This window comes from Triturus cristatus, chromosome 7, assembly GCF_964204655.1.
Source record: "Triturus cristatus chromosome 7, aTriCri1.1, whole genome shotgun sequence".
Taxonomy (NCBI): domain Eukaryota; kingdom Metazoa; phylum Chordata; class Amphibia; order Caudata; family Salamandridae; genus Triturus; species Triturus cristatus.
In genome coordinates, this window is record NC_140590.1 from 462,472,809 (window position 1) to 462,492,582 (window position 19,774).

At 51.1% G+C, this 19,774-nt stretch overlaps 1 protein-coding gene across 2 annotated transcripts in view; it reads right to left on the reverse strand.

The window, feature by feature from the left end:
* Positions 1-19,774, reverse strand: part of LOC146809929 (ketosamine-3-kinase-like) — a 308,807-nt gene that overhangs the window by 225,145 nt on the left and 63,888 nt on the right. Inside the window, exon 3 of one of the 2 annotated variants that reach the window (XM_085616789.1) lies at positions 19,565-19,642. The exons of the other annotated variant lie outside the window; for it this stretch is intronic. Coding sequence (XP_085472915.1) covers positions 19,565-19,642 — 78 coding nt within the window. The remainder of the gene's footprint in view (positions 1-19,564; positions 19,643-19,774) is intronic. 2 annotated transcript variants of the gene reach the window in all.

Genomic DNA, 19,774 nt, shown 5'->3' on the forward strand with positions numbered 1-19,774 from the left:
AGCCTATGAAAGACCCTATAATTATTCATTTATATCAAGCAATACAAGTTGCATTCGATATATGTCTTAACAGGTCTTAAGCAATTGTTCTGTTGTTTCCTCGTCTACATTGCTTGGGTTGGAGCAACCAGCTGTCAAAGCATGGCAAATACAAGTGATACTCTTGCAGCAAAAGCTGAATTTTAGTGGTGAGGGTGACTCCTGCAGTCAGTCAGGAGATATGGGACACCTTTTTCAAATGATTGCTCTAATTCTCATATAGAGTGTGAATTAACCATGTTGCATCCCAAATGGTTTTCATAATCTTTTGAAGTGTATTATGGAAAGTAAAGTGGCTACTACAAAATCGCCAAAGTTCCTACAGCATCAAATTCATATCTGGATCTCCTGATGATTGTGTTTTAAACGTGTGTCTCTCCTTTCACAATCTAAAAGTGTTAGATATTTATTACCCAAAGCGAAATGGCCACTTTAATTTGCAAAGAGCACTCTTTTTATTCAGGGCGGACAACTTTTATGTTGCTTTACATAAGAGCACCTTCCAACATATTGCAATCCCAATTAACTAAAATATATTCAGAAGATATTGTATTGTAATTGCATTTATATAGCGCATCCTACCCCTGACAAGGCGTCAAATCACTTTTTTGGTGAGTAGCATGCTACTCCCAGAGCCTTGCCTCGCGGACACCAAGTTTGGGATAATATTTTGGAGCTCCAAGCTGGATCACCGTGTTGCCTGACCCTACAATGGTTGCCACCAAGAGGTTTATGCCACTCGTGATCTCCCTGGTCACATGCCGACGCAACAGATTCCCTCGCCTCTCAGAATCCTGAAGTTAATGTTGAGGCTAGTCCTTCAGTGGAGCGATCTTCAGTTTATTGTTATTCCTCTGTTACGATTTTTCTTCGGATTCCCTGCCTATCCTCAAGATGGCCACCAACCTTGTGTTTTAACCTTGACACAAAGTCTTCTATGTGATCTGGTATTGGAGGCGGAATCAAGTTAGAGCACACAATCAAATACCTTCCCCCACGAGGATGGAATCTTCTGATTGACCTCTGACTATGCCCAATTGGCGGATTCTAAAACTGTTTTACCACGCAATACACCTTTATCCCTAAAGTTACCAACATGGTGTGTGCCCTTTACCAAAGCACTCCTCTCCCCTTGTTGGGGAGGGATCCAGCATTTATTCCCTGAAGTCTCAGAGACCCACCTGTAAGAGTCCACAGCGTCAAGGGAGCCACACACAGTGAAGGTGTGGAAATGGCGCCCCTTGCCAAAGCACTCCCTCTCCCCTCGTTGGGGAGGGATCCAGTATTTATGCCCTGGAGTCTCAGAGACTCCTCTGCGAGAGTCCACAGCGTTAAGGGAGCCACACACAGCGGAGGTGTGGGAATGACACCATTTCCACTGGAATCACAGCACACTGGACGTTGAACACTGTTTTTCCTCATCTCCCGGTTGTGTTTCCTTCACCCTGCCCCACCTCTTTCCCTCTTTCATTCTTTGTCTACCTTCCCTGCTCCTATCCTCTCTCCCCTGAAGCTCTCTCCTTGCCTGATTTTTCCCTTACGTATATCCTTTTAACACATGTAACTACGCTCCAGCAACTTGTAACTATGCTCTGAAACTGTGTAACTTGTAACTATGTAACTGATAACTATGCTCTGAAACAATGCTCGTCCTCATGTAAAGCGCTCTGATACCTCTGGGTCTAGCCAGCGCTATATAAAACGTTTCAAATAAATTAATTAAATACTCCGGAACCCATAAAGGATTAGTGGTGAATTAGTATAGTGAAATGTGAAAGTAATTTGAGTGGTGAATATGTTGGTCAGTTATTTGGATTCAGAAGGATAGTGAAGGGATAGAAGAGGGAAAAGGTATGCATTTATATAACACTTGCTACCCCTGATGGGGTGTTGAAGTGCTTTTTCGGCGAGTAGCACACTACTTCAGAACCCATAAAGGATCAGTGGTGAATTAGTATAGTGAAATATGAACGTTATTTGAGTAGTGGATATGTTAGTCAGTTTTTGGATTGAGAAGGATAGCAGAGAGATAGACATTCTAACATGACATGACAGTCTAAAAAGTGAAACATTCATAGGTAGCATAGAATATATATATAATGTAATTCAGTGTAAGCCACCATTATGGCTTTTCATCGATGGTGAGACTATGTAAAAAATAAGAATGTATCACTGAAATTGTCAGTAACCTCTTGTCAGTAACCTCTTGTGTTTCCTGTAGCTCATGTAATTAGAAATTCCCCTTTTCAGCTGTTTAGGAATACTGCTCATTATGAATGAATGCTATATTTAAGGTCACCTTGCACATTAACATATGTGATGATGTGCACAGAGATTTTCAAAAAACACATAACACTTTACTTGCCCTATCAAAAGTTTTTTTCTGGTTAATGATTTGACCATATGATTTGCTCATAGTGTTATTGAAGTTGACTGTAGTGAAGTAAATGAAGATCAGGTCCACGTAGGTTCTTGTAGAATAAGTATTTATTTAGTAGATTGTATAAGATAGTAGTCAAGGTATCAAGATGTTAAGAAGGATGAAGAAAAACCACACCAGGAGCGGTCTCCTAACAACTCAGCCCCAAGCTCCCAACTGAACTGACAGAGCTAGGAACTCAACATTCTCATGTGTCATCATGGATACCAACATTCCACATGGTGACAGCAGAGGATGAGCAAGAAAGATGAGTAGCAATCACTACACATCTTCCCCTTTCATACCTTTTATAAAAACAACTAAAATGTACAAAGTACAAGTAGCATTAGAAAAAGGATACAAAGAGTACAAATGGAAACAACATGAGAAAAGATAATTACACGGCAGGAAGGAAACTGTGTTAAGAAGAAGGAAAAAGAAAAAAAGATAATTGGAGAATAGAAGAAAAGCTAAGTAGAAGATAAGCAAAGGAGAAAGGACAGAATGAAGAAGATAAGAGATGGAACTAGAGGAGATACAAGGAGATAGAACATCATCTCCCTGAAAAATGACAAAAAAGAAGAGGATAGAACATAGAAGACATCTTCTCCCTGAAAAATGACAGAAAAGAAGAGGAAATTACACAGAAAAGAGGATAATAGACAGCAAAAATAAGGATACGACGCAAAGTTGAGAGTTACATCAAAGCACAACTGTTGGCCGGACAGGTGTGAAGATGAAAACCAACGAACGTCAGAAATAACAATTAGAATAATAGAAGAAAAAGTACTCCTGACAGAAGAATAAATGAAGCTTAAGAATAACAACAACGGAGTACGAACTTAATTAGAAGAAAACCTCAATTGGCAGGAAATTTCATGAAATAACACCTTTGCGCAAAGGAGAAAACTGGCATAAGAATAGAATATAATCATAGAGCTCTTTAAAATCATAAAAAGGTTTTGTGCACTAAACCTGAGGGCTGACGTCAGCAATTAACATTAGAAACCGGTATATGTAAATAACATACGTACTTTCATCAGAAATACAGAAATATGAAATATTTCATTATAACTTAAACAACAGAACTGCGTTTTGAATCATAAAATGAAATTGGAACCAAATATTAAATCTAATTTAAAGAATTGAAATATGTACCACAATCATTCACAAAAATAGGAATAAAAGAAAATGAAGGTACGCTAAAACATTTTGAACGAATAAAACATTGAACACATCAAAGAATTAGAGCACTATGGTGGTGATAATAAATAATCAGCAATAACGTTGAACACATCGAAAATGCAACTGGAAAAATATTCCTGAAAGCTAATAGAGCAAAACATAGAAAGAACAGAGAATTTCCATTTCTTTTGTTCATTCTATCGTTTGAGGCAAAACTCGAACTTATAGAGCCCCAAGGAAATGTACGAAAAGTAAACTCAATAAGGGGATATAGCACCTCAATATGTAAATATGTAAATATGAACATCAAAAATGGCTCCAAACAAGAGGTTAGAATGCTCAGCTAAGAGCCAACCAGAACTTCGAAGAAGGAATTTTGCAGACATGCATGAAATGATCTGCATAAATCATCAAGTAACAACAATCAATTACAATAAATTATAAAAATCAGACCATCAACAGCACAGTTAGTAAATAAGAAAAAAAATGTAAAGCTGACAAAAATTTCAAACATAAGAAAATAAAATAATAAAAGTAGTCACCGTGGTCACCGTTATATAATTGTCACCGTTGTATAATGTTCAGAAACAGGTCCCTCTTTGACTCATCCGAGAATGCAGAAAAATGATAAATCCAAATGCTTATGAAAGTGGTTGGCATGAAACGTGATTGGCAAGAAGCATGGAGTGCCTTAATCAAGAAAGCGCCGTGGTCTGGTCAAAATGGAATGAATACTGGGGAAATTTGTGTGAACCTCCCATGCTCCCTTCCCTGGACGATCCAATTACACTATAATGTTGATGTACTGATACATTTTTGACTACCACTATCCTGGAGGTGATTTTTCTGTATGCCAATCTGGGGCTGCAACACTGTACAACATATATGTGCAAATGTAACAAGACCAACAAGTTATTTTTGGTAAATAAAAGGAGTTTATAAAAAAAAAGAAAGCGCCAATCTCAAAATGGCGGCACGTTTCGTGCATCGTGTCGAGTGGCTGCAGGCACGAACTTGCACCAAACTTAAACGTGCAGCAGACTTGACGTGGAAGGAGCGTCATGAAGAAGAAGACATCGAAACGACGTCACAGAGGTCCATGTAGGGAGCAGAATGCAATATGCACGAGGAGCAACTTTTAAACAGGAAAGGCTTGAGCTGGTTTCAACGAACTTCACAGGTAGGACACTTATTATACTTTTTTTTTAAATGTAGTTCGCAATATTTCAAAAAGAACACAGAGAAAGGACTAATACATTATCCAGCTCCAAGTGGCCACTTTCAAAACTGGATGCTTGACAAACTTGAAACGTGCTCCATAACTTTGCTTGGAAACGTTAATGGAGTTAAGAAATCCCCAACACAGTCGCTTAGCGAGCATACAACACCGGAGCTTGAACTTTGCTACAAACGGTGTGCATGTCTCCTTGTACCGAAATGTCCATAAGGATTTCAAATGCTCATCACAGTAGATTTTGTAAAGCAGACAAAAGTAAAAGCAGTAAGCTACTGAGGTCACACAGGTAAAAAAGGAACAGCATGGCTGGCGTTAAAGTTGGAAGGACATTGGGGGGGCGTGGCTTGTCGGGCTGCGGAATGGCTGCTCCTTGATCGAGCTCCGCCAGCCGAGACATAATCCTTTATAGATCCGCGCATACAACAGGGACGAATTTCTGCTCCTGCTGCATTCCTGACGTCGGAACACCTGTGGCCACAAGCGGCGTTCTTTTCGGTAGAGTCTGCGGAACCTGGGACAAGTTCAAGGCCCGGTGGAGTTGTGGGCGTGATACGGGAGGAGTGATGTGGAGCTGAGTCGCGGCTGCCTCGGGCACCCGAGGCCGTGGTCTCTGTTCGGGCCTATGGGCGGAGGCGGCTCGGCTTGACGGGGGGCGGCCTCTTTGGCCCGGGAGCGCGACGGAGCTGCAGACGAAACTGCGGAAGGCTGCCGCGGTATATCAGGAGGTGCAGGCGCTGCCCTGAGTCTTGGGACAGAGTCTGAAGAAGAACATTGCTGTCGAGGCCGCCATTTTGTCTGCTGGTGAGGACCGATCGTCTGCATTATAGGAGCAGGACTCCGAAAACGGTGAGTAGTGCTGTTGCAGGGGGAGTCCGGTGTGCAAAGTTGCTGGACATTTGGATGCAGCCTGCCCAGTGCAAAGTTCAGGTGCTGATCGGTCGTCATTATGAGTGACTGTTGGACAGGCCACACAGGGGGCTTGCTCCCTCCCCGCACGACAGGGCCCAAGCTCCGGCCCACCAGGCATACCCCCGCGACAAGCACCTGTACCCCGTCTCCCGACGGATCTCCTGCCCTCGGACCACTACTCATCACGGGGTCCAGCCCCTCCGGCTTCCCCGGCCGGGTCAAGCCTCCATCTTGGGCCCTGCACCACGCGGCCGCGTGGCCGCACCCCGACCCCAACCCCGGGCCTGGCCGGCCCCGACATCCCGGCACCACCATCCACCCAGGAGGTGAGCGGACCACTTGGCAGGTCAATGGGAGGACGAGGTGTCAAAGGCTCTCCCCCGCCAGGTGCCGATCGCCTCCAGCTCCCCCAGGCACTGGCTCCACCCCCTGCTGGGTGTCTGGACACCTTCATCCCGGACCCTCCGACCTCCAAGTGCGAGGGTCCGGACATCAAAGGGCACCAGCCCTATAACTGGGGCAGCTCCGGAGCAGGAAGGCAGTTGTATCCTGGAGTCGAGAGACACCGAGTGAACTCAGCCTTGACGGTCTACTGGCGCTGCCGTAGCCCGCTCTTGTGACCCATCGTTCTGCCTGCTGGCGCTGCCGCGGCCTTCTGCAATCTCCATCCTCACCGGGACCTGCTGGCGCTGCCGCGGACCGTACATCGACCATCTTCCTGGGACCTGCTGGCGCTGCCGCGGCCCGTTGTACCAACCATCTTCACCGGGACCTGCTGGCGCTGCCGCGGACCGTACATCGACCATCTTCCTGGGACCTGCTGGCGCTGCCGCGGCCCGTTGTACCAACCATCTTCACCGGGACCTGCTGGCGCTGCCGCGGACCGTACATCGACCATCTTCCTGGGACCTGCTGGCGCTGCCGCGGCCCGTTGTAACGACCATCATCACCGGGACCTGCTGGTGCTACCGCGGCCCGTACCACCTAACCACCAAGCTCGAGGATTGTGAGCTCATCATCTCATCCGAACTACCTGACTGGTAAACAGACTGTCCCGCTACCCCCTTTCCTACCTTGCGAGACTCGAATCGAGGGGACCCCTGAGTCCAGACCTCCTTGTACCATTCAACCGTACCTTAAGAAGTGCTTATAAAGAACACTGAACCTTATCCGTGTGTGGTATCTGTCTGTGGGGGGGGAAGTTACTTGTCTGTACGATCGCTGGAGACGGTTCTCCCCGGAGACCTCTCCTCCTGACCCCGGCCGACCCTCCCGGTCCGTCTACCTTTTCTAACATTGGTGGCCAGCGGCGCGATCCGAATCAACGCGTAATCGTACAGAGAGTAGCTCACCCCACGACAAAAACACGATGTCGACCAAAGATAGCAGCTCCACCGAGAAATTCCAAATGGAGAAATTAGAAGAATACAACCACCGCGAACTAAGACAATTTTGCATAGAACTTGGCATTGCTACCACCGGCCTAAGTACCAAGGATGATCTAAAGCGCGCCCTTGAGTCATGGACAGAAACTGGGGTCGCAGGACCCTCCGACCAAAGCAGCGTCACACCAGACCGAAACAGCATCACACCAGAGGGGAACGCCACGGCTCCCGAGGAGCGGGGAACGGGCCTCTCACAAGAGGAGATCCGAGAAAGAGACAGAATCAGATTACACGAGTTGGAGATGGCACGACTCAAGATGGATGGGGAACTCAAGTTAGCTGAACAGAAACTCAACCTCGAGCACATGCGGCTCCGAGATGAACGAGAAGAAAAGCAGAGACAGAGAGAGCTGGAGGAGAAAAAAATAACGCTCGAGCACGAGCGCCGACTAGCGGAGATAGAACTGCGAAAACAGAATAAGGAACTGGGGGTGCCTGAGCGACCACACACCCCGGGGCCAATTGAGAAAAAAGTCCATATCCCCAAGGATGTTGTCCGCGAGTATGTCCGAGAAGACGACATACAGCAATGGTTTAAAGCCTATGAGATCGCCATGACCTCCCACCGGATCGACCGGAGTGATTGGGGAGCCGGACTTTGGGGGAGGTTTATCAACGAGGGTCGCGATGCCCTACTGCAGCTCCCAGATCACCAAATGTCGTCCTACGACCACATGAAGGCTGCCCTCCTCACCCGCTACGGCCTCACACCCGAGATGTACCGCCAGAGGTTCAGAGATTGCACCCGGATCCCAGGTACAACTTGGGTAGAATACGTGAACTATTTCAGCCGTGCCTTCGAGGGTTGGATCAAGGGGAGTCAGGTCACCACCTACGAACAACTCTTCAACCTTATGGTATGGGAGCACCTGTCAAACAACTGTTTCGTCGAGCTCAGGCAGCACCTCCTCGACAGTAAGCTGACTGACCCCCGGCAGCTCGCCGCCGAAGCTGACCGATGGGAAAGCACCCGAGTGGGCCGGAAGGGGCCACACGACCAGAACAGAAGCAGCCAAGGCCAGCACCGTCCTCGGGGAGGAGGAGGGGGCCAGGGTCGAGGGAGAGACGCCTTGCCAGCAACACCCGTGGCCAGCACCCCGCCTCCGGCCGGCCGGGGCAACCCCCCGTTGCGGCCCGGGTTCCGAGCCAACGTCACGTGCCACCGGTGCCAGCGACTAGGCCACTACGCCAATGACCCGAGCTGCCCGCTAAACCAAACACCCAAGCCCCGCCAGGTAGCGGCCGCCGCCCTGGGGGAAGAGCGATTATCGGAGGAACCCGAAGAGTATGAGCCGGCCCAGCAAGGGTGGGAACCGGCCGCCATGGTCCTGGCGTGCTTAGGGGGAAGAGACATGGTCCCGCGGGCTCCCCTACCCGCCAACACCAGGAAATACGGTCAGTGGGTGACCATTAATGGACAGAGGGCCGAGGCCCTGCGTGACACCGGCGCCAGTGTGACGGCCGTCCGCTGTCACCTGGTGAAGCCCGAGCAGATCCTGCCGAACATTCTCTGCCCCGTCCGCTCGGCAGATAACTCTGAGAGTATGTGTAAAATGGCCTGCGTCCCATTCGAATGGGGAGGGGTCTCCGGCCTGCTGAAAGTGACGGTCCGGGACGATGCCCCCGTGGACTGCCTCCTGGGGAATGATCTCGAGAGTTCCCCGTGGGCCACCGTCGAGAGAAGAGAGCACCTGGGGATGCTGGGCCTCCCGGACTGGGCCTGCATAACCACCCGGTCCATGGCCGCCCGTGCCGCCCCCCGATCAGAAGAACCCGAATGGCCAGCACCTCCGCCCCCGGTCGCCCCAGTAGAGGGCAACTGCGAGGCCGGCCTCCCGGACCCGACGACCGAAGAGGACGCGCAACCCCAGGACCTTCCGGATCTGGCTCAGTGGCGTCAAGAAGGGGGGCCCACCCAAGAACAGTTCCGCCAGGAACAAAAGACCTGTCCCTCCCTCGAGGGACTCCGCCAACAAGCCAGCGCCCAAAACGCAGGGGACGCCGCCGGAACTCACTGGGTCTACTGGGATAACGACCTGCTCTACAGCGAGCAAAGAATCGCCGAGCTGGGGGCCGGTCGAGTTCTGGTGGTACCTCTCCGCTTCAGAGACTTTCTGCTCAACTTAGCCCACGATGTCCCCCTGGCTGGACACCTGGGCCAGGACAAAACGTACAGTCGCCTAGTGACCCACTTTTTCTGGCCAAAAATGAGGAATGACGTCCTGAACCACTGCCGATCTTGCCCCACATGCCAAGCCAGCGGGAAGAGTGGTCGGAAGCTGAAAGCCCCTCTGCAACCCTTCCCTGTGGTCACCACCCCGTTCGAGAGGGTGGGGATAGACATTGTGGGGCCTCTGGACCCCCGCACGGCACAAGGACACAGGTTCATCTTAGTGCTAGTGGACCATGCCACCCGCTACCCCGAGGCGGTGCCCCTACGGACCGTGACAGCTCCGGTGGTTGGCCGGGCCCTAATGGGGATCTTCTCCCGGGTAGGCTTCCCCCGAGAAGTCGTCAGCGACCGAGGCACAAATTTCATATCCAAATACATGAAGTCCCTCTGGCAACAATGCGGGGTCACCTACAGATTCACGACCCCCTATCACCCCCAAGGGAACGGACTAGTGGAGCGTTTTAACCGCACTCTCAAGGGGATGATTGGGGGATTGGAAGAGCCCCTCCGTCGCCAGTGGGATGTACTACTCCCGTGCCTCCTCTTCGCCTACCGGGAAGTTCCCCAGAAGTCCCTCGGTTTTAGCCCTTTCGAACTCCTGTACGGGCACCCTGTGCGAGGGCCCCTCAGCCTAGTCAAGGAAGGTTGGGAGATGGCCCCCCTAACAACCCCTCCAGACGTCTTCAAATACATCCTGGCCCTACGAAACCAGACCCGGCACTTAAGGGAGATGGCCAAGGCGAACCTCGAGGCCAGCCAGGAGGACATGAAGAGGTGGTATGATCACAATGCCTCCTCCGTTGAATTCGAGCCTGGTCAGCAGGTATGGGTGATGTCCCCCACCGAACCATGTGCCTTGCAAGATAAGTGGACGGGGCCCTTCAAAGTGGTCGAGCGCAAAAGCCCCGTCACTTACCTCATCGACATGGGGACCTCCCGGAACCCCCTTCGGGTCCTCCACACCAACCGACTCAAACCACACTTTGTGCGCTCAGAACTCAGCCTCCTGATGGCTACGGACAGTGGGGCAGAGGAAGACTCCGAACCCCTCCCGGATCTTCTGAAGACTCAGGAGAATGACGGCTCCGTGGACGGGGTCCGGCTCTCGGACGCCCTCACTTCGGAGCAACGCCAGGACTGCCGGAACCTCCTGCTGCAGTTCGCTGCCCTGTTCTCCCTCACCCCCGGGGTCACCCCTTGGTGTTTGCACGACGTGGACACCGGGGACAGTCCCCCTGTCCGACACCGGGCCTACCGCGTACCAGATCGGGTACGGGCCTGCATACAAGAGGAAGTGGCCAAGATGCTCACGATCGGGGTCATCGAGCCCTCGGACAGTCCCTGGGCCAGTCCGGTTGTATTGGTTCCCAAAGCCGCTGCCCCCGGCACCGCACCTGAACTGAGATTCTGCGTCGACTACCGGGGCTTGAACGCTGTCACCCGGACCGACGCTCATCCGATCCCCCGAGCAGACGAGCTGATCGACCGGCTGGGGGCCGCCCGCTACCTCAGTATCTTCGACCTAACAGCGGGCTACTGGCAGATCGGCCTCACACCCAGGGCTCAGGAACGGTCAGCCTTCTCTACCCCAGATGGCCACTATCAATTCAAGGTCATGCCCTTTGGCATGAAGAATGCCCCCGCCACGTTTCAACGCCTTGTGAACCAGGTCTTGGCGGGGCTCGAAGAGTTCAGCGCTGCCTACCTGGACGATATCGCTGTATACAGCCGCCACTGGTCCGACCACCTCCGTCACCTCCAAGAGGTCCTACAAGCCCTCCAGCGGGCCGGCCTCACCATTAAGGCCGGCAAGTGCCAAATTGGCCAAGGGTCTGTGACCTACCTTGGGCACCAAGTGGGGAGCGGGCTGGTGGCCCCCCTACAACTTAAGATTGCGGCCATCCAGTCCTGGCAGCCTCCCGCCACCCAGACCGAGGTCCGAGCCTTCTTGGGGCTCACCGGCTACTACCGGCGGTTCGTGAAGGACTACGGCAGCATCGTGGGGCCCCTCACGGGTCTCACGTCCAAGAACCAACCGAAGCGGATTAACTGGACTCCTGATTGTCAAGCGGCCTTCGAGAAGCTGAAGGCCGCCCTGTGCACCGCCCCTGTGCTCCAGGCCCCCGATTACAGTCGGGAATTTGTGGTGCAGACCGACGCCTCCGACCACGGCATCGGGGCCGTCCTCTCTCAGTTGAACCCCGAAGGTCATGACCAGCCGGTGGCCTTCATCAGTCGACGTCTCCTGGCCCGAGAACAGCGTTGGAGCACCATCGAGAGGGAGGCATTTGCAGTAGTGTGGGCCCTCAAAAAGCTCCGACCCTATCTCTTCGGTACCCACTTCCGGGTACAAACCGACCATCGACCCCTGCAATGGCTGATGCAGATGCGGGGGGAGAACCCAAAACTCTTGCGCTGGTCCATTTCCCTGCAGGGAATGGACTTCACCGTGGAGCACCGACCAGGCCAAGACCACGCCAACGCGGATGGCCTGTCCCGCTTTTTCCGCCTCGACGAAGAGAGCCCCCAAGGAGATGGGTGACTCTCCCCGCCTTCAGCTGGGGGGGACGCATGTTGGACAGGCCACACAGGGGGCTTGCTCCCTCCCCGCACGACAGGGCCCAAGCTCCGGCCCACCAGGCATACCCCCGCGACAAGCACCTGTACCCCGTCTCCCGACGGATCTCCTGCCCTCGGACCACTACTCATCACGGGGTCCAGCCCCTCCGGCTTCCCCGGCCGGGTCAAGCCTCCATCTTGGGCCCTGCACCACGCGGCCGCGTGGCCGCACCCCGACCCCAACCCCGGGCCTGGCCGGCCCCGACATCCCGGCACCACCATCCACCCAGGAGGTGAGCGGACCACTTGGCAGGTCAATGGGAGGACGAGGTGTCAAAGGCTCTCCCCCGCCAGGTGCCGATCGCCTCCAGCTCCCCCAGGCACTGGCTCCACCCCCTGCTGGGTGTCTGGACACCTTCATCCCGGACCCTCCGACCTCCAAGTGCGAGGGTCCGGACATCAAAGGGCACCAGCCCTATAACTGGGGCAGCTCCGGAGCAGGAAGGCAGTTGTATCCTGGAGTCGAGAGACACCGAGTGAACTCAGCCTTGACGGTCTACTGGCGCTGCCGTAGCCCGCTCTTGTGACCCATCGTTCTGCCTGCTGGCGCTGCCGCGGCCTTCTGCAATCTCCATCCTCACCGGGACCTGCTGGCGCTGCCGCGGACCGTACATCGACCATCTTCCTGGGACCTGCTGGCGCTGCCGCGGCCCGTTGTACCAACCATCTTCACCGGGACCTGCTGGCGCTGCCGCGGACCGTACATCGACCATCTTCCTGGGACCTGCTGGCGCTGCCGCGGCCCGTTGTACCAACCATCTTCACCGGGACCTGCTGGCGCTGCCGCGGACCGTACATCGACCATCTTCCTGGGACCTGCTGGCGCTGCCGCGGCCCGTTGTAACGACCATCATCACCGGGACCTGCTGGTGCTACCGCGGCCCGTACCACCTAACCACCAAGCTCGAGGATTGTGAGCTCATCATCTCATCCGAACTACCTGACTGGTAAACAGACTGTCCCGCTACCCCCTTTCCTACCTTGCGAGACTCGAATCGAGGGGACCCCTGAGTCCAGACCTCCTTGTACCATTCAACCGTACCTTAAGAAGTGCTTATAAAGAACACTGAACCTTATCCGTGTGTGGTATCTGTCTGTGGGGGGGAAGTTACTTGTCTGTACGATCGCTGGAGACGGTTCTCCCCGGAGACCTCTCCTCCTGACCCCGGCCGACCCTCCCGGTCCGTCTACCTTTTCTAACAGTGACTGAGTGAGTGGACCTCACGAGATGTTGGCTGGAGCTTCACTTGAAGCGTGTGGGTTGGCAGCTTTCCATCAGCTCCCATAGGAGGAAGCCATAACTCTCTGAAGGGCGCAATAGAGGAGCAGGGGCTAAACCCTTTGGCGGGTACCTGTGTAAACTTGGAGTTGAAGGTGGCCCACCGAAATTAGCGGTCTGGAAGCTGTTGCCTGATCCCGTGAACGCTTATGGAGGGGAGTGTCGTGGGAGCTATAGACACACTGGGTCCGCGCAGACCATTTTCACGCAGAACTAGAAAGAATGCGTAGCGGACCAAGCATATATTGCGGCAATTGTTGTATAAGAGGGGGAGCCAGTTATACGCTGCGGCCTGAGGGCGACGGAACTGCCGATCACTATGGGCAAGCAGGATGCCAAGCAACCCAAGCTCAACTTTGAGCAGCGACGATCGACCAGGCAAATGGAGTCGGACGCGGAATCGGCTTCTGGGGGGGCAGCAGAGGGGCAGCAAGAAGAACACGGCGAAGACATGTGCTCCCTTATGTTGGAAATGCGCTCAAGCTTACGCAATACTGACGCGAAGCTGGATACTCTGACGACCCAGATGGAATCCGTGAAGACCCAGGTTGGAGTGCACGAACACAGATTGGATGTTCTTGAAAATAAACAGTCTGACTTCCACGACTTCCAGGTAGAAACCAAGGACCAGCTGTCGCAAATGGACAGACTATTAGGTGTGATCCGGGCGGAGAACGAGGATTTGGAGGCTAGATCGAGTCGCAATAATGTACGCATCACAGGGGTTCCGGAGACGACGGTAATCACGAAGATGGAAGTGTACGTAACTGACCTTTTGCGGGACCTGTTTGCTACGCACTTATCGCCTCAGTTTGCTGTGAAACGAGCACATCGTACTCTGGGACCTCGGCCACCAGAAGGGGCTCTGCCACGTCCTATATTGGTGAGGATCTTAAATTACCAGGATCGTGATGTGGTGCTACGCCAAGCTCGCACGATGGGGTCTATACAACACCAAGGGAATCAAGTTGCCTTCTACCCAGATTTCACCCCGGCAGTCCAGGCGGCCAGACGGGAATTTCTGCCAGTGAAACGGATCCTTTTGCAATCACAGATACCCAGCCAAACTGAAAGTGTCATATGATGGATCCGCTCATTTCTTCATGGACGGCAAATCCACCCTGAAGTTCGCCAAACATGTGGGAGGCAAGCCCAAAAAATCCAGCCCTCGACCTGGCGATGCTACTGAAAGCCAGCTAAGTGATAATGACTGATATGTGTGCTGTGGTTTCCCACTTGGTACTCCTTTCTTGTTTGTGCCCGCATTCAGGGACTTTATTGTTGGTCTGGATTGGTTGTGGGAGGCAAAAAGACTCTGGACTGATATGAATACTGTAGCTGTTATAGCTCTATTTTGTATTGTTAGACTGAAGATAGTCTAATGCACAGTATTTATGTTTGATTACATGTGGTTATTTTACATTATCGTACATACACTTTGTTCGCACTTCTGGCCAAAGGAGGGAGGTACTTGATTGTAACCGCAAGTGGAGGTGGGTTGAGTTAATTCTACTTGAGCCAATGGGATGTTCCTACTGAGACACATTGCAAATTCTATCCCTTGCAGTTTCTTGGCCACCCCACTTAGGTAAGGGATGCCGCTCGGCGCTCACTCGTCCCCATGGGAAGTTTCCCTGGTGTATTCTATTTGTTGTGTTTCACGGAGGGAGTTTTACTTTAAACTAGTTGGGGGGTTGATGTGGGTGGGTGGGTGGGTTTCGGGTCAGTTCCATATTGGGTTGGTGGTGTGTGGCCATGCTATGGTTGGTATGATGCACGGTACAAAGAAACGTTCAATTTTACAGTGGGATGCGGTGATGAAACGTATATGACTGATCTGACATACACGAGACTACAATAAATTGTTTGACCTGGAACATACGCGGCATTAACGATGGTAGGAAGTCCTGCATGGTACATGCTTATCTTGCAAGACAGAATATTGACCTATGCATGTTACAGGAGACTCATCTCAGCACCCCGACTTCTACGAAACTCAGACACAAAAGGTGGGGTCATCATATGCCTCAGTATACTCCAACTGTTCTAGAGGGGTGGCTGTGCTGATAACACATGGTTTAGACTGGAGGGAGCGGGAGGTGTACACGGCCCCTGACGGTCGATACATTATCCTATTGGGATACCTAGGGGGTACGTTGCTGACACTGGTTGCGCTGTATGGCCCAAATGTCGATTCGCCAGATTTCTTTCAGGAAGTTTGGGCCAGGGTCAGGGCTACTGGGTGCACCACGACTCTCTGGGGTGGGGACTTCAATGCCATTCAGAATGACGAACTAGATAGACAAGGTATGGCGAGGACGCACCACCCTGCGGCCGGTAAGGTCCTCAATGCTCTGCTTGAGGATGGAGATATGGTGGACATTTGGCGACTACAAAATCCACTGACTAAAGAGGGTACATGCTTCTCGGAACACCGCCGCGCCTTGTCTCGCCTAGATTATTGGCTGTTGACGAGGGATATGGCCAGTTGGGTGGTTGGGGTGAAACATTTGTCGAGAACCATATCGGACTACTCCCCATGTTTGCTGACATTATCCCTACCCAACACTACACGTAGGGAATTCACCTGGAGGCTTCCCCCACGGGTGCTTCTGGACGAAGCATTCAAGGAAGAAATACGCACTGATATATCAGAATACTTTACGTTAAACACTGGGTCTGTAGATACGGAGGCCTCGCTGTGGGAAGCTTTTAAAGTGGTCATCAGAGGGAAGTGCATCTCTAGGCAGGCTGGAGTCCTAAAGGCCATTAGAACCACTTTGGGTAACATTGAGTCTCAGATAAAAGACTTGGAGACTCGCATACACAACGGGGGAGAAGCTGCCCTGCTTGCGGATTTGGAAAGCAAACTGTTAGAATACGAAGAGGAAGCACAAAGAGAAGTGAAATTCTTAGACAAATATGCTGAAGCGCGCAGATATGGAGAGGGGGACAGACCAGGTCGTACTCTGCAGGTCTGTTTAGAGCCCCGCACTCCACGGCCTTTGTTCCCAAAATTATTTCCAAAGGGGGTAGCACAACTAGGGGATCTCCGGCTATTCTAGAGGAGTTCTCCTCATTTTATGCGCAGTTATATAAAGCCACGCTAGCAGATTGCCCGGAGGGCATTCAGGAATTCCTAAATTCCGTGGCATTGGCATGGTTTAATGACAGACACAGGGAATACATGCACTTGCCCATTACAGTCGAAGACGTGACTAACGTCATTATGAGCTTGCCACTAGATAAGGCCCCGGGGTCGGACGGGCTGACGGCATCATTTTATAAAACGTATGTTGAGGAGCTTGCTCCTCGACTCTTGGCAGTTTATGGGCAAGCACACAAAACAGGTGTATTGCCGCCATCCATGCGCGAAGCCATTATAATCACATTACTGAAGCCGGGTAAACCTGAAAATGAGCTGGACTCATACAGGCCACTGTCACTTATAAATGTAGACGTAAAGATTTTGGCCAAGTTGATAGCTAACAGGCTGCAGCCTATGCTCCCCATGATTGCTTTACCGGATCAATCGGGCTTCATACCCAGCAGATCCACCTCCCATAACCTCCGTACGTTTTTTTGCAGTTATACATTAACTCCACCCTGATGTGCAGGCAGCGGTGGTGTTTCTGGATGCCACGAAGGCCTTCGACTCGCTCGAATGGCCTTACTTATTTAGAATCCTGGAAAGGATGGGATTTGGCCCGCTGTTCCTCCGGTGGATAAAACTGTTGTATACCAAACCAACAGCCCGGGTACGAGTCAATAATTTTATTTCAGGGCCCTTTCCGATTACGCGTGGCACATGACAGGGGTGCCCGAGGCCCCATTATTATTCACCATAGCGATGGAACCCCTGGCTGCGCGCATTAGACAACATCATACTGATAAGGGGATTGGCTTTAGCGTTTGTAGTCTGCTAATATCGCTATACGCAGATGACGTCACACTGTACATCTTGAACCCGCAACACAACCTGGATGTGGTGTTTAGGGAGTTTATCAAATTTGGCGGCTTGTCGGGCATATGAATAAACTGGAATAAATCGGTGATATTTCCCCTTACAGATAACACCAAGGCAGTCACCTCGGAATTCCCGCTAAAGTGGGAAAACGACACAGTGAAATATTTAGGTATATGGATTAGCCGAGATATGCAAGAACTCTGGAACCTAAATTTTGGCAGGGCTGTTAATTGGTTGGAAGACAAGGTAGCTTTGTGGGGCAGGCTCCCATTGTCGATGAGTGGCAGAGTTGCATTGACCAAAATGATTATTCTGCCTAAATTTTTATATCTATTCGTGAACTTGCCACTCATACTCACTCAGTCCTTTTTTAAGACTTTGAGGTCGTTATTGATCTCGCTGGTTTGGGCAGGGGGTCAGGCTAGGGTTTCATGGGAACTGTTGACGTTACCGACCAGGCAGGGCAGGCTGGGTGCCCCAGATATGAAGTTATATGCACTTTGTGCGCAGGCGCAATTCTTATAATATTGGATCCTTCAGACGCCATTTCAGCCGCATGTCGCTGTGGAGGAGGATGCGGTTGCGCCTGTGCCGCTACGCGTGGCAGTATATCAGAGCTATAAACGACACACGGATGGGTTGGATACTACTGAAACGCTAAGATGGGCGTGGGAGGGACTGCGGAGAAGAGCAAACATACCAATATTGTATGCTCCCTCGATCCCAATTGCACAAAACCCGCTTCTACCTAACGTGCGGGATTAGATAAATAGTAAAGTTGCACAGGTGATGAAGCTCCATACCTTTGCGGACTTATACCCAGGAGGGGTATTCAGGGACTATCCAAAAGCGTTGGAAGGTGAGAGGGTACCCTTCGGAGAGGTATTTCTGCACCATAAACTTCGGGCGGCTTGCCAGAAGCTGCATGCAAATTTCCCATCCCAGCCACCTAGGCTAAATGCCCTAGAAAATGTATTGACTACACCGTTGCCACGCAAATTGATTACCAGACTTTACACACACATGCAGCCAGATGCCCCCGTAGTAACCTCCAATGCTCGCTCTAAATGGGACATCGAGCTGCCCACCCCCCTGACAGACGTCGAGTGGGCCTAATGTTGTGCCCAAATGACCGAACTCTCACCTAACTACAAACTTCGACTAATTCACTTTAAATTTTTACACCGTTACTATAGGACGCCCATTGGCCTACATAGGATGGGATTAAGGGAGGGTGACTGTTGCTGGCGCTGCAGGACGGCTGCCGCCTCGTTCCTCCATATGGCTTGGGAATGTCCGGACATCATTGTATATTGGACTAAAATTTTCGAATCCATCAATCAGATCCTGGGTCTCAAGGTGCCCCCCCTCCCCTGTGTTGGGCCTACTGGGATATGTCAAAAATACGCACATCAAAAAACGCAAGTTACACACACTGCTTTTGTTATTTGCCAGAAGACAGATAGCGATTGTCTGGGGGAAACGAAGGAAACCCACAATTAAAGGATGGTTGAGGGAAGTCACGTATGGTCAAACTCAGTTAGCAACGTATTGGGAGCTTATGCCACCTGCCTCCAGGCCCAAGGAGCTATGGGAGCCTTTTCTTCACTGGCGTGGGCACAATCTAATGATTCCATTACTGCCGATGGTTCAAGGTAGATAATGATTGCATGTAATAGCGCGCACTTCAGGAGGGGCGCCATCCCTGTCTGCCTGCTTAGTTGAGTAACGCTGCCTTGAGAATCAATGCAAAGTTGGTTGTGGTCTCTATACATTCATCAGGCATTACTGACATCACCGTACAAATGATTTGGATAAGTGAATATGTTTCGTATTTCCGCTATGTATATGGCTGATTACACACCACTGTAATGTTATGTTTCTTGCATTGTACTGTACCACCTTTTTGATAATCAATAAATAATTTTTTTTTTTTTTTTTTGAAGTTGGAAGGACATTGGCATTGAAGTTGAAACAAGGCAAATTAAATTACTTGGACGCTTAACAGCAATAAAACGCATGAAGCAAGAACTGGTCACTATGAAATGGGAGGCATATTCTCCGAAAGTAGCATAGAAAGTCACGAAGAGATGGAGAGGAACTGGAAGTCAGGAAATTAGACTTTATCGAACTAGCCTCAAAAGGTAGCAGGAAGTTACAGCAGGATTGTACAGCAGGGACTGGCTTGTTGAAATGAGGGCGACCAGTATGGTGAAATGGTCACTGGTGGGGTTTTTTAGCGTGCCAGTATGCTAGGAAGTCAATTGAAGGAATTAAAACGTAAATGGTTACCTTGTTGAAGAAAGTCCATTTGTTGTTGCTTGACATTTAAAGTGAGATAAAGTTGAAGTGCCCAAATCGTCGCCAAATCTGTAGTGAAGTAAATGAAGATCAGGTCCACTTAGGTTCTTGTAGAATACGCATTTATTTAGTAGATGGTACAAGATAGTAGTCATGGTATCGAGATGTTAAGAAGGGTGAAGAAAAACCCCACCAGGAGCT